Here is a 16,298-nt window from a genome sequence, read left to right as displayed (position 1 = left end):
AAATAAAATTTCCAAAATTTTTTTTTGAAAAATCAAAATTTCGAAAACGGGAAATTGAATTTTTTTGTTTTAAGATGTTGATTAGTGATTTCTACAAAATGGCATACCAATTTTTTTTTTAAACTTTTTTTTCCAAAAAATTATTTATAAAAAATTAGTTTTTTAAAAAACGGCTCTAACGATTTTGAAAATTTTTTGTCTAAAAATGCATCTTAATACATCAATCAAAATTGCATACTTATTTTGGAGGGCAATTTGATTTCAGATTTTATTTTATTTTTTTAAAAAACGAATTTTATTTTTTTTTCCAAACTTCTATATAAAAAGTCTTAAAAATTTAGGCAACTTTAACTCTAAGAGCAAGTTCGTGCGACCCAGTCGTGCATTTTATTTTCAGCTTTATTTTACATTAAAAAATTCTCAAAAACTTTTTTAAAGCACCCTATAAAAGCATGTAAATAAATTTATGAGAAACGGAAGAATTGAGTTGTATTGCTACGTAATAAAAGTATTAGTCATCGGAATTCAAGTGCGAAATACTATGGGAATTTTAATTCATTTATCGTTTAAGAAATACTGTCGCACGCTTACTAATTCAAATAATTTATTTTCATTGAATTAATCAGGAGTTGTGTATGTTTGTATATTCAATATCTATTGACTAATAGGTACGTACTATCAACATTCATTAACGCTTACTATTTTTGCTGGCTTTATTCTGAGAAATTGACAAAATATATTCAAAAACACAAACATAGATAATTTAGGAAAAAACTTCAAAAAAGTTTTCCATTATAATTTCAAAAAAACATTTAATAATATTTATTTCCCATAAAAAAAAAAACATTCAAAAGCGAGCTAAAATGAAAGAAGATTGAAAAGTTCAGAAATAGGTAAAAATAAATAAAATAAACAAACAGCTGGAATATCTTTCCTAAATAAAATATCAAAGAAAGAGATTTCAACAATTTTTATTTAACAAAGATTCATAATATGACTCAAGATCAACGTGCTGCACTGTCATCAATTATGTCCTCTGTTTTTTTTTTTCAGCAGAAATTTTTTTTAATAAATTGTCTATTGAGGAAGTTGCATTTCATTTCATCTTCTTACCATACGTTCTTATTACAAAAACAGATCTCTTTTAACATACACTGAAAAAAATCATTCAAAGAAATTCGTTAATAAATAACTAAGATGTTTTAAATGGAAAATTTTTACATCGAATTTTTAAAGGATGTCGATATCTTTTTCATCTCTTTGTAAAGTAAAAAATTTGAGTTTTAACTCACTTCCACATGTCTTGATCATTCATTCAAGCTTTTTATGTAGCTGATAATGATGTTGCACCATCAACTAATTTGCAGTCGACTCCAAGCTGATTTGCAATCCACCTTTAGCCAATTTCTTGAGAAGTTAGTCACTAAAATTTGTTACAATTCAAAACTGGCTGGGAACGCATACCTAATATTTTAGATATTGTGCTTGCAACCGATTTGAAACGTATTTGCAATTAATTCGAAACCAATTTCCCAAGAAACAAGAGATCCAAATTATCAACATTAAGAAAATTAATAAATAAATCAATTAAATTGCACTGATTTTAAAACGAATTCGCAATCGATTCGAAACATATTTGCAACCGTTTTGAAACTTAATTGCAATTCGCTTTCGAATTAACATCTAGCATCGATTCCAAGCTAATTTCAACGTCTCCGTGCTCATAAAGCAGAACAAGATTTTTAACTTCCACATCTCTGAATTGACGGAACCTGTTATCTTCTAAAGAATTGTTCCATTCCCGATAGTAAATTTTGGAAAACTGTTTCGCATGCTTATTTTTCTCTGAGTGTAGACGAAATGTATATATTTGAAACTAAAAACTTTACCCTTGGTCTTGAACAGTATTTAACTTTGCAATTCAAAATATATTTTCATCACATACAAATTAAGCAAACGAAGCTTGTTTACAAGCATTTTCATGATTCAATGACAATTTTGTGTTATGAAACTATAATTGCTTTCGATTTCCATAAATGAGAAAAATACATATTTGCATACGAGTACACACATATTTTGTATCAATTAAACTATAAAAATGTCACACATGAAAGCAAACCAAAATTATTAAAATTATAAATCTTTAGGCTTCACTTGTCCAAATTGTTATTATACCTGTGAACATGTATTTAAAAGCCACTCTAGCGTGAACTAAAATGAAATTGTTGTTATTCAAATTTAACAAAAAAAAAAAAAAAAACCTAGAAGTAGAGCAAATATGTCATACAAATGCTTTTTATCAAACTTTACAATTTTTGCAATAAAAGTGAAAAATAATAATCGAGCGGCAAAACTATTCCAACTAATAAACAATGTAAACAAAAGAATCACAATCATTTTTAATATGAATGTAGTTGTAGGTATTCGTTTAACCTCAAAAATAAAATATTGTAATATGAGTCACTTCACTAACTCACTTTACTCAGTAATCAATTCGAGGGCTAAGTGAAGTAGGTACGTCGCTGCTGAATTGAAAATTGGAATTCTAGAGATGAGACACGCTCGACATAATTACATTGAGTAGGAGCTGGTTAAATTACAGTGCTGTCTCTTAGGAATTTTGAGCCTTAATCAAAAATTGATAAGAATACATTTCTTTCTCAATTTTTCAAATGGAATATTTGCTTTAAATAACAAACTATTACATATTGCACTGCTCATCAGTTAAAATTTTTGTTTTTAGTTTGTCGAGAAATTAGTTTAAGACCGATTGCAAACTAGTTTCAATTCGTTTGCAATCTGTTTTATATTATAGGCTTTTCACACCAGACCCAAAAACGCTGTTTATGGCAAAAAGTTTTCAAAAACCTGAAAAGCGTTCACACCACAAATTTACAGGTTTTTGTTTGACGTTTAAAATTTTTTGACATCTAAATGTCAAGTTTTCAATGGGATTTAATTTTTGTTGTTTAAATCAGCTTGAGCTCACAAAATTGGTCAAATAAAATTAACTCTGACAATTTAAATATAATTTTATTTATTTGGTCGTTAAATTGTGTAGTTTTATTTTAATTTCTTCCGGAAAATAATACCTACATATTTTGGCCGCCCCTCAAATTCTGTAGACATGTTGATGTAAATATGACTGTTTTTTCGGCTGCCTTTGAGCTGTGGCTCCTTTTCAGTCCAAAGTTCCAACAGGAACTCTTCATCTTCGATCCCTCATTTGCTCTGCCATTTTCTATAATTAATGAAAGAAATAAAAAAAGAAATTTGATTTATATTATCAAAAAAATCAACAAACCTCATTTGTAAAACAACTAGTTATCTTTGCCTGTCAGTTCTTTTTTTTTGTCTGCTGTCAGTTCTTTTTTTTTTTGTCTGCTGTCAGTTCTTTTTTTTTTGTCTGCTGAATTGTTGCTGAATTCCTCAAAAGGATTTTTGGTTATTTCGTTTGGAGTTGAATGTTTTCATTTTCAGGTTTTTGGCGAGTTTAATCAAAAACTTGTGTTTTGCGAAAACTTGTGGTTTATGAAAAATGTATGGAAAATCTTGTGTTTTTGATATAGGGTTTTAGGGTTTTTCGCAAAAACCGCGTTTTTGGCTTGGTGTGAAAAGGCTATTAGATTGTCGTGCAGTTTTAAATAATATTTCATCTTTAGCTCTTCGGGAAAAAAATGTAGGGGAGAAGGGGGTACATTTGACACTTAGTTTTTAAAGGGCTGTATTTTCGAAAACTGTTAATTTTTGCCAGTGTTTTGTTTTGTATTTGATTTATTGACTATTCAAGATTATACTAACAGTAAATTTTTTTTTCCATATTACAACATTTATATTTGCATTATATGTGCATTATATTTTTAAAACTATCAGCGAATCATGCTTGTCTATTGTTTAATTAGAAAAAAAAATTTTGCTTTTAAACAATCTACTAAACAATATAACGAAAAAAAATTAAAAAATTTATTTTCTAAAAAGAAGAAGAAAAAAAACAAAAAACCATAAAATATTTCAAAAAATCTGTCCTTTTAAATCTTAATCAAAATTAATCGATGTCGATTTATTTTTAAATAATTTATTTAATATATAATTCCCCAAAATCAACGTAAAACTGTGCCCACATTGCAAAAGTCAAAGGTGCCCCTAAGGAGCCACAGAACTGTTTTTCTTTTTTTCAATAACTAATACTATTTTTTTACAAAGCTGGTTTTAATTTACTTAATTTTAAGCTAAGTGCTATCAAAATATTGATTCACCATTAAAAAAACTGTTTTATTAGGTTCAGAAATCGTTACATACCGGTGGTCAAAAATTAGATCAGAAATACAGAAAACACGTGGTACTTCGCGAAAAGTTAATGAAAGACTGCGAAATTTCGCAAAATTTCTTTAAATCAAACTAAGCTTCTTTCTTCATCCAAACTATTGTTAATTAAGGGCACGATCATACCGAAAAACGCAAAGTCAAATGTGCCCCGGTGTCAAATGTACCCCCGCTTACCCTATTATTGACTGCAAAATTCTACTCACGTAAATTGCAAATTGGTTTAAATTTAGTTGCATCAAGCTCAGAACTATATTTAAAATGTCAAGCTTTTAGTTCATTAGGATATTGGTTTGTTTCAAACCTGATGCCTATAATAACAAATTTACCCACGAAAAAATTGATAACTATGTAGTTTCAAATCGATTTTTTAATACGTTTCAAATCGGTTGCATTACGTTTTGAAGAGAATTAAGTAAATGTTGTTCTTATCCATTTCAATGTTTAAAAATGTCAAGTCCCTGGTTCACCTCTTGTGAAATTCTCACCGAACAAATCGCCAAAAATGAAGTTTCAAACCGATTGTCAATTAGTTTCATATTGGTTGATAGACAATATTGCATTGTTATCAGCATCTTACTCTGAGATTTATGTATAAAATTGTAAGTTGTGTCGAATCAGGAAGAGCCCTTAATATCGTTTAGGCCCCCTACTGTATTAGTAGGCTGCTCCAGTTGCAATTTAACTCAATTGACAGCCAAGCGGGCGGTGGTGGTGTGTCACTGTCGTCGTCGACAACTATCTGGATCTTGTTTATGTTTATTATTGTGTTATTGTGTACAACAATGAGTTTAATTTTATTATTAAGTCCAGCAAAAGATAGAAATACTCTCTTCTGAAAGATGAACGAACTTTAAGAAAGTTTTTAATTTATGAATAATAATTTAAAATTCAGTGCTGCAGTACTTAAATTACGCGTGAAAGTTTTTTGTTTATTTTTATTAAACGGTGAAAAAAAACATTACTACAATTAAAATTTTTAGGTACCTATCTATGTTAAAAGTATGTCTGCAGACGGTTTATTGTAGGTATGAACAATTGCAAAGATATGTCGCGTCGCAGGTAATGTAAGAGATGGAATCTAGTTTAGACTCTGTTGGCTACAAAATGTGTGTTAACAGTTCAAGATCACTGAATTTGATAGCTATTCTTATGAAAATTAAATAGGAGTTAATGTTACGAAATAACATTCGTTAAGAAGTTTGTTGATGTCTACACTCATTGGGTGGTAGACTGGTTAAAATATGGAGACCTTAATACAAAAAGTTGTTAGCACTTTTTGTTTATGTTAATTAAGATGGTTTTTGAATGTTGATCTCTTTTTGGGATTCCATTCGAGTTTTTCTTTGTTGTAACATGCTTTGTTGCATTTCACTGTAAAAGTATTGAAATATACTTACTCATACCGGTAGAACCGGGTGATTTTGGCCTGGCGGGTGACTTTGACTTTGACATGGACACTTTTTTAAAAAATTGTTAATATATGAAGGACTTATTTGATTTTTTCCAAGTTTCTTTGTAAATTCGTATAATTTGATGAATTCAAAAGTGATCATACTAGCTTTATTTAAATAAAATAAGATATTAATTTATACTAAAATTTAGTTTAGTGCCAAAGTCACCCGGTTTTACGGTACTTGGTATTTTTTTTTAATGTTTAATTAACATGTGCCTTTATAGTGTAAAATGTATACCAGCGTTATTCATAAACTCAATACGGTGATTAATTGATTTTCCTCTTATTTAAATAGGATCTGTACATTTCTTGTTTGTTTTCGATTTTGTAGAACTTATCCGAGGTGTTGTCATAATTTCTTAATAACTTGCCATTCTATTGTTTCGATCACAGGGGAAACTCAATAAAATTTCGTGAGATTTTATAAAACAAAGAAAACAAAACTGTTGCTTTTTTCACTTGAATGATTTGAAGCAAAAAATAACTAATCATGCATCGCATGGCTGAACAAATTGCTCAATTTGTTTTCCAAATTTATCTCAATACAATTTTAACTAAATGGTGTTTGCGAATAATTTTATTTGCCAGTTTGACAGTTAGGATTCGGTAGTTATGTTGTTAACGGCCGATGAATATTGTTTTAAAAGCTTAAATTGAATACCTAGGTCTTTTCAAAAACTTCTTAAGTCACAAATTTAACAATTTGCAGGAGTAAAAAAAACCGTTTCATATACATTTTTAAATATTTTTTTTTGAGCTGAATATAATATCTATTGGAATATTACAGCCATACTATATTGAGCTCAAAAATTTTCCTTAAATCTCATTTTATTTGTGAATGAAACAGTCTTTATTGACTATATCTGCTAAATTTTAACTGTGGCTTTTGAAAAGACCGATGAAAAAAAAAAATTTCACCTGTGAGATACCATGATGGTAAGGCATATTAAGTTGTTTTTTCTCTCAGTGTCGTTGACAAATAATGGCTATATTAAATAGAAATAAATATTCTCAAACCAAGTTTGGCAAACTTGTTCTACTTTGGTTAAAAGTTTTGCAAGAAATAAATAATTGTTCGAAAAAAAACTTGTTTTAACGAGATAGGTATGTCAAAAATATCAATTTTCCGTTTTCGAAAATTTGATTTTTCAAAAAAAAAAAATTTTGTAATCCAAAAATTATTAATTTGTAATTTTTGATTTTATCTATAAACTCAAACTTAGTAAAAAATTTAGTTTATTAGTAAGTACCCTTTTCTTGCATATTCTCAATCGCCTTATTGTCATGTTGCAGATTCAAAATAAAATTCTTATTAAAGGCACACACTGCGTTAAAACTTGGATTAAAATTTCTACCACTATTATTAAAATTTGACGCTTCTTTTGAAATGGGATCGAATTTAGCCATTTGCCATATGAATTGCGTTAAAAAAAGATTTTTGAACCAATTTTTCTGCGAAAACTAAAAAATTTCTTTATGATTTAAGAAAATTTCCTCAACAAAGATTAACCTCCTTTTTCCAGGTAAAATAATTTTTCGTACAAAATTAAACTTTTAAAAAACAAAGTTAATAAAAAGTCTCTTAAAATATTAAAAAAAAAACTGTGTTTTTTTTTCGATTTTGAATTGATCATCTGATTTTGTGATACAACAGTAAAAAATCTTCAAAAGAAAATTCCCCTTTTGGGTAGTTGATTTATTCAGTGTAGTAACACTGAACTCTAGGTTTTTACAGCTGATATGACATCGTTTTCAAAAAAAAAAAAAAAAAAAAAAAATTATTTCGTATCTCAATTTTAAAATAGGATAAATTTAAAGTTTTTTTTTATATTAATTTTTACTTAAGCTTACATTTATTGTATGGTTTTCCAGCGAATCTCCGTTATTTTTTTTCGATTGTTCATCTCTTATTTTTATTGTTTGATTAAAAAAAAACAACAACAACACCAACAACCATTTTATTCAAGACCTGTCAAAATTTAACCAAACGTCAAATATTAAAATGGACCCATACCTATTCATAGGCAATTAATTTAAAGTTTGTAATAAATTATATCGATTATTTTTAAGTCCTCTACAAAACTATTCTTTACTAAACTATACATACAGATTTATGTGTGGGACGTAAGAAATAAAATGATCATTCACACCTCGTTCTAACTTCGAGTCTTCATTCATATTTAAATTCAAAATAAAAATAAGAATCCAAAAGGTGTTCCATTTTGTGTCTTCAAGTAGGTAGGTAAAACTAACTTTCAAGACAAAGTGAAAGTAAATTAGCGTAAACTCAACAGTCACATCACACAAAAGATCTTTTAAAAATAAAAACAAAGATGCGCGAAGTGCAAAAAAAAAATGGAAATATGTAAAATGAAATGGGTGTCATATGAGTAGATTGGTATTTTATTTTTTATAAATGTGTATATGGTTTCAATTGGAAGAAAGTTTTAAGCCTTCTTGTCGACTTCGTTACTCTCAATTTTGTTTTATAAGCCTTCTTATATCATCAATAAAACGAATGCCAATAATATACTATCGATTGTCATTAGGCAGAGTTCAATCACATAAAAGTATATAATGCACAAACATATAAACACAATTATTCTTTTGAATTGGATATTATGTTGTTTTAAATTGATTTCAAATGGGGTATATGTAGTTTTGAGTATAACATTAACTTTTGTCTAAAAATTTTAATTTTATGTTCGCAAAAACAGATTGTTTTTTTTTTTTAGAAGATACAAATTGACAATAATTTTAACGTTTGACAGTTTAGCGCAACCGAGCTAAAGATTTTTTATTATTTAATATTAGCAATATTACAATTTTAAAGAAGAAAGTGTAATATAAAAAATATTGCAAATATGTTTTTAATATATTATTAAGGGTTTTATATGTTTGGGAACAATATGAAAAATAAAATTAGATTTGTTAACTCATCTTAGTCAAATTCTATTATTTCCTTTAAAGTTGTATTATATTTTATTCATATATAAGGTATAGAGGACAAGGTGTAAATAAGGCCCGTTGATTTATTTTTTCTTGATTTTTCAGATCTGTTTTTTTAAATCTATAAATGACCTAGCAATAAACTAAATGTTATAAATGATGTGTTTGCAAAAATAGGGTGACATTTACATATCTATGATATTGCTTTAAACAGATAAGAATTTAACAAAAAAAAAAATCATGTGTGTAATTCACACGCGGTAGAATTGAAACCTTAAAAAATATTTTTTCATGAAAAAAAAAAATCGAAAATATCTAACTTTTTTTTGTTTTATCACCTTTAAATCCATTTTATATGACAACTTACAATAAATTTTATATCATCCGAAAGCTAATTGTTCATATCGACCATGTCTATACAACATCTACAAAAAGAGCTAGAATTTTTTGAACCCGATCAGTTTTCTCAAAAAAAGCAAAAAAATCATTCTTTTTTCTCTTCTTACCATTAAATAATTTTTTTAAATGACAGCCTATGATAAAGGAGATGGGGCGTTTTTGGGCCATGAGCGTACATTAATGAGACTAGTCTCAAAATGAAGCTGGAGGTTAGTATATTCAATCTATGAATTTTTTTTCAAATCGTAAGTCAAGTTCTTGAGATACAAGGCTCCAAAGTTCGTTCTGATAACCCTTATTTGTCACTTTTATATGCAAATATCATGAGAACTACAAGAGGTATATTGATGTTTTTGATGTCAAATGAAAGGTGGTCTTAGTGCCTTTTTAACAATATAAAATACATATTACACAAAACAAAGAAACGGCGAACAAATAAAAAATTAAAATATTATTTTAAAAAATCGATTTTTGTTACATATGTAAAAATACGTAAAAATAGCCACATCCATGCATGAACCGAAGTTGACCCGTAGCTAATCCGCCAAAATCGGTGGGTTAAATTCCTGATCCGAGGCTGAACCACGTTTGTACAACTGGTCCTTATTTGACCAAATTATGTTAGAGAGACACAAAAACTGTACCTAATTTCTTGTGATGAACTCTGGGCTAAACTTTGTTTACATAAACTAGATTACAAAATACGTACTAAAGAAGATTTCCGATAAATCCACTTTTATCTCTGTTTTAGTTTAAAATATAGTTCTTGGAGCTTTTTGAAACTATAATAAACTGATAAGTTCTTTGAAATTATTGAAAATGGAATTAAATACAATAAACCAATGTTCTAATAAAATTGTTCTTTAAAATAACAACATCTTATCCGTTCCTTTTCTATAAGTGATCTCCCAAGTTTTTTTGAAAAGTGTATTAACCAATAGGTTTTCCCCACATAACATAACACAAATAAACAAGCCTCTAAACCGGTTCTAATCGCATTCTAAAAAATTAAAACAGTTTTATAATAAATGCCATTAATGTCGAACATGAATCGATTTTTTCAAATTAATATTCTACTTTTATTTATTTTTTCGCCGTTTCTTTGTTTTGTGTAATATGTATTTTATATTGTTTAAAAGGTTAGTACCTTTACTAGTACTTAACAACCTTTCATTTGACATCAAAAACATCAATATACCTCTTGTAGTTCACATGATATTTGCATATAAAAGGGACAAATAAGGTTTATCAGAACGAACTTTGGAGCCTTGTATCTCAAGAACCTGACTTACGATTTGAAAAAAAATTCATAGATTGAATATACTAACCTCCAGCTTCATTTTGAGACTAGTCTCATTAATGTACGCTCATGGCCCAAGTCCCATATAATTTTACCCCATCTCCTTTTATTATTTCATCTTTTAAATGAGGCTTCAATCATATTTCTATGATGCCTACAAAAAAGTAAGAATTTTTTAAAGTCAACCATGTCGAAATTTCAAACTGTGATTACGGTACTTCCTACACTGGTGACTGGTCATCGGCAACAGATCTCCACCACAGGTGTTTTGATGAACTTCTCAAGTTTTTAAATTTACAATTGTGTAATTTATAGAACACGTACCGTTATGTGTGATACATCAAATGAAAGGAAATATTATTATGCATATTAACTTTAAATCAAATTTGTATGTGCTCTTGATCAAAAGATATAACGTGTTTAGTAAAACATTATATTTTCACCGTTATCTCAGGATTTTGAATATGAAGTTGATTGAATTGTCCAATTATAGTTTATTGTATTACCTATCTACAGTAAAAATTTCATTCATCTGTCTATTAAAAGAAAAAAGTTATAATCGATTGATTTTTCGTGTGGCTTTTTCGTTTCTTCTTGTTTCAAATCACTACGATACTAAAGAAGTTTTCACTTCAAAAACAGACTAGAACTAAGCTAGAACCAGGCTTGAACCAAACTAGAATCAGACGTTACCAAACTAGAGCTAGACTTAAATCAAACTATAACCAGGCAGTAACCATAATAAAACCATATTATAACCAGACTAGAACCAGATTTAAACTAGAATAAAAGTAGACAAGAACCAGACTAAAACTTTACCAGAACCAAAATAGAACCACTCCAGAACCAGACTAGAATAAGAACCAGACCAGAGCCAAAATAAGACGATATCAAGAACAAAACTAGGGCAGAACCAGACTAAACTACAGCAAGACTTGACCAAAAACCAGACTGCTTTCTGGATTATTGTCAATTTGCGAATTTGCTTTTTTTCTTCTTCTTCTTTTTCTTCTTTTTAACGATTATCACGAACTTTCCTTCACTAAATAAAAGTGATACACGTAACAATTTCATTTTGAAAAGCTTGAAACCCGCTTTTTTCAAATGGTGTTGGCAAACTGAATTACTTATCGGAGAATTGACCGTAAGTTTTAGCTAACCATTCGTCGAAACGACGAAGAGATTTTTAACTGCGCTGTTAAGAAAAAGTTATTAACTAATTTCTGTGAAGGTTAATAATTCATGTTAAGCATTTATTTTTTTAACAGAAAAAGCAAAAAAACGATTTTTTTACACACGGGTTACACGAATTGAGAATGTAATCGGAAGCCACTTTTTCCGAAAAAACAGAAAAAATAAAATTGGTGTTCGTCAAATCGACGAAGGTTAGCTTTCTAGGGTTAAAATTGGTATTAAGTGAATAATAAAATGATACCCAAAATTAAAAAAAAATCATGTGTGCAATTTACACATGGTAAAAGTGGAACCTTAAAAATCATTTTTCTTGCAAAAAAAAAAAAGAAAAAATCTACCTTTTTTATTCTAACATCTTTAAATCCATGTTTTTTATGTGACAACCTATAAACATTTTATATCATCTGAAAGCTTATTGTTTCAGCTCAAAATATTTATGTCCACCATGTCTATACAACATCTACAAAAAGAGCTCAATTTTTTTGAACCAAATCACTTTTCATCAAAAAAGCAAAAAAAAATCAATCTTTTTTCTCTTCTACACCATTAAATATATTTTTTTAAATTACAACCAATAGTAAATTTTATAACATCTGAAAGCTTATATCACCTTTTATATGACATATCAATCATATTTCTACCATGCCTACAAAAAAAGTAAGAATTTTTTAAAGCCAACTATGTTGAAATTTTAAACTGAGATTACGGTACTTCCTACACTGACTAAATGGCTGGTCATCGGCAATAGATCTCCACAGGTGTTTTGAGGTATTTTTCAAGTTTTTCAATTTAAGATTGTGTAACTTGTAGAGCACCTACCATTATGTGTGATATATCATATGCGAGGTTATATTAACAGCATGAGTATTAAAGTCAAATAAAATGTTTGTGTGCTCTAGATCAAAAGATATAACGTGTTTTGAAAAAGAACATCTTTTTACCGTTATCTCAGGATATTGAAAATTAAATTAATTGCAATTTTGCACAATTTTAGTTTATTTAATTACTAATTACATATATTATAATTAATTGATTTTTCCTGTCGCTTTTTCGTTTCATCTTGTTTCAATTCACTTCAAAAAGGTTCAAACTTTCACATTGGAAACTTTCTATTGAAAGGAACAAATTTCTACCTACATCACTATAGAAAATATTTTATATGCCAAGGAAATTTTCGATTTTGTAAAGGCTTACATTGTTGATCTACAAATATGGTAACCCTGTAAAAGTCAAAACTATCTAAAAAAAATAATTTTTAAACAAAAAGTATCAATTTCGATACATTTAAGAGCATTGTTTATTTGGAAAATATCAGGTCTTAAAGCTGGAAAACACCAAAGACCAAATACACTCACTTTTAATGTTTGATAGAGTTAAAGATTAAAAAAATACTTTAAATTTAAGCTTAGAAATTCAAATCTGTTTCAAAGCTCTTGGATATGCCATGAGATATTGGGCCTTTTATATTTGGATATATTTTTGCTTAAAAAAATGTGTTTTTTTTGTGTTTATTTTAAAAGGGTTGCCGAGTAGGTACTTTACTTGCTCACTAATTCAATAAAAAGATATTATAAATGTTTGCATTTAAAATAAATAAATGTTCCAGCTCCATTGTAGAACTAGTCCCATTTTACCCTACCCAATCACTTATTTCTTAATTAGTTGTTATGAGTTTTGCTAGAAAAAAAAAACACAAATTGAATGGCAATATTTTCTATTTACTTTCAGATGAACATTATGGAGGGCGAGGAAAAAAGGCCAGTGCCGATGCCTCGTCGCTTTATACCAGAACCACGCAAAAATGAATACGAAAATGTAACCATTGATATAATTGATAAAAATTTAAACATCAACTCGGATAACATTCAAGCCATTGGTGTTATCGATAAATGTCCTAACAACAAAGTCTTCCATGTGCCAGATTCCAATACAACAGAAATTCCTCAAGACACCTCAATTGAAATAAATAATTTCAATGAAAAGGAAGATGAAAATCAAAATATTCCAGAGCCTGTCAAGCAACCACAAATAATCGAGTCAACAACACCCATTCCAGCCCCGCGCAAATCCCAAAGCAGTGAAAACGATATAGTTACCAATGAGGCATATGAAAATGTTCCTCCGTTTCCACATCATCGGCCGACAGGAGCTACTAGCAAAGAAACGCCGGTAAAACGTAGAGCTCCAGATATACCGCCAAAAACTTATTTAGATGTTATGAGCCCGTCTGCTCGGTATTCGATTGGAAGTGAGTCAAGTTTCGCATCCGAAATGAACGAATCTATTTTTGAGATATCAAAGAGCATGAAGTCATCATCGAGTACAACGTTGAATTCGTCAATGGAAGACTCGGCAACTGGCAGCAGTGAAAATTCGAAATTCAAATCACCACGGCCCGGGTATGTACCACCACTTCCTCCAACACATTCATCAGAGTTAAGCGACAGCAGCGATCCAAAGTAATGCATATTCGATGTTTTTTTTTTTTTTTTGCTTTTATTTTTCTACTTACTTTTGCACTTTTCCTATCCATAAAAATACTAAAATTTTTGTTTATTAATTTCGTGTTAAGTAGGTAAAGTGCATCCAATGATGTTTTTATTTGAATTTTATTTTTTCTCGGTAATATTATTGTGAAAAATAATATAATTGTGCTGTTGCGATGAAAAACTTTGATAAATAATGCTTGCAAATGATTTTTGATGCTACACACTGCTCTACTATTAAATAGGTACAATTCCAAAATTTTTAAGAGATCTAAAAAATTTTAGAATAACAGATTTGTTAGTGATTTTTTTTTTATAGAAGGTTGCAAATTACCAAATGGAATTCCAATTTCCATATAAAAATATTTGTTTTTGAGTTTTTAATACTATCTCTGACAATTGTATCCAATTTCATAACAATCTCGATTGTTTGAGGAGTAAATTTTCGGCAACGGAATCCTTACCGAATAACTACTACGTTTCTACGAAATGTTATTCTGGTATTTATGAGAAGAAGATTTAAAAGGACTTCCACTGGCATAACAGGTTCTAAGAAGATGAACTTTACCTTCAAAAATCGAAATACAGTTTGAATTTCAATTTTTTGAAATGAAAAAGAAAACTACTTAGGTATTCTGAACGCATACGATGCGTTTAAAGTTTTTTTCACGTGGATTTTTATTCAAAAAGCACCAAAATTAAAAAAGTAAAAAAAAAACGAAATTTCACTTTTGTTGCATATTCTAAATAACTCAGTAGTAGTAGATCGTTTTTGAAAAATTGAACCGTTCTCGGAAAAAATACATTTTTTTTGTTGTTTTCGGTCCAAAAACAAATGACAAAAAAAATTATGTGCCCTCGATTTTAAGTTATTTTTTAACATGCGACACATGAATTATAGGTAATTTTAAATGACAAAGGGACTTAATCCAAGAGCAACAGACAACCATATCGAAAATTATCGTCCTTATAAGTGAACGAACTGCGTACAGTAAATATAAAAAGTATCGGTGAAAAAAAAATTACAATTATGAAATTAAGTAGGTAGGTACCTACAAATATTCTTTTTGGCTAAGAGCCGATTTTTCCATCGTCTAATAAACAGTCAGTTAACTGTTCGACGAATAAATTTATCAGGCTTATAAACAATCGGATAACAACATTGAATTTTTCAATCAAAAATAATTTATTCTACAGAATAACAAAAAAAAAATTGTCAAATTCAATAACATTCAAAACTAAACGTCTTTTTTATTTATAATTGTTTTTGTTTTCTTGTGTTCCTCTGTATTCTTTGTCAAAATTATTTCAAAGCAGCTTTGACAATTGACACAGTATTTTTATTGATATTATTCCTTAGAATAATTTTTATTCGTCTCTGAAAGAAGCAGATAGTTTTATTCATAGGAATAAGCTATATCTGCCTGTTGAAAAAATGATTTTTTCTCTATCCTTAGGAATAACTACTAACTGACTGTTTAACTGACTATTGAAAAATTGGCCCTAAATTGAAAAAAAAAAAAAAAAAAATACATTTAATTTGATAGCCATATCGAGTGTTTATGTTTTTTTGGGATTTAATTTTAAAAATGGTTTGATGCCCGCTATTTTCTCTATTGTCTTAACTAAACAAATAAAGTGTAAACATCTGCATATCGTCGCCCTAGTATTGAAGTGAAGTATACGCCATTTTTACATTTTTGGGAAATCGCATGAAAATCAGAAGTTTCTTTAATTCATACACGTACGTCAAAAAAAAAAAAACATTAACGATGTAAGACGTACGTCAAAACAATTCTCAAAATGTTTGTAAATTGTATGAAAAATTTGACGTAAATACCAAAATTTGTAGTTTTTTTCAAAAAAATAGTGAATATCTCTGCAACGAAAAAAGATAGAAAAAAAAAACGGATAACAGATTTGAAAAGAGCAAACTCGAAAACATAAGACTGCATACCTAGTTCAAAAAGTTCAATTTGGCGTATACGGCACTTCAATACTAGGGCGACGATATACCTGCACAAGCCCTCCTCCCCCTTGATGTGACGCAATATAAGATTTTTACTGTGTTTTTTGATGATCGTTAATGAAAATGTATTTTTTACCCACTATTTTATAAACTGCCATACAAAAAATAAAAATGACCATTTCATTATTAAGTGCAAAAATATCTATTTTTGAAGCCTATACT

General features: G+C 28.8%; 1 protein-coding gene across 1 annotated transcript in view; it reads left to right on the top strand.

Moving 5' to 3' along the window:
* LOC129908551 (uncharacterized) overlaps positions 1-16,298 on the top strand; it is a 46,813-nt gene that overhangs the window by 13,108 nt on the left and 17,407 nt on the right. Inside the window, exon 2 of the mRNA XM_055985131.1 lies at positions 13,350-14,080. Coding sequence (XP_055841106.1) covers positions 13,350-14,080 — 731 coding nt within the window. The remainder of the gene's footprint in view (positions 1-13,349; positions 14,081-16,298) is intronic.

Source organism: Episyrphus balteatus, chromosome 2 (assembly GCF_945859705.1).
Source record: "Episyrphus balteatus chromosome 2, idEpiBalt1.1, whole genome shotgun sequence".
NCBI classification, from domain to species: Eukaryota; Metazoa; Arthropoda; class Insecta; order Diptera; family Syrphidae; genus Episyrphus; species Episyrphus balteatus.
The sequence above is the reverse complement of the archived record's forward strand: the minus strand, read 5'-3'. Positions and strand labels throughout refer to the sequence as shown.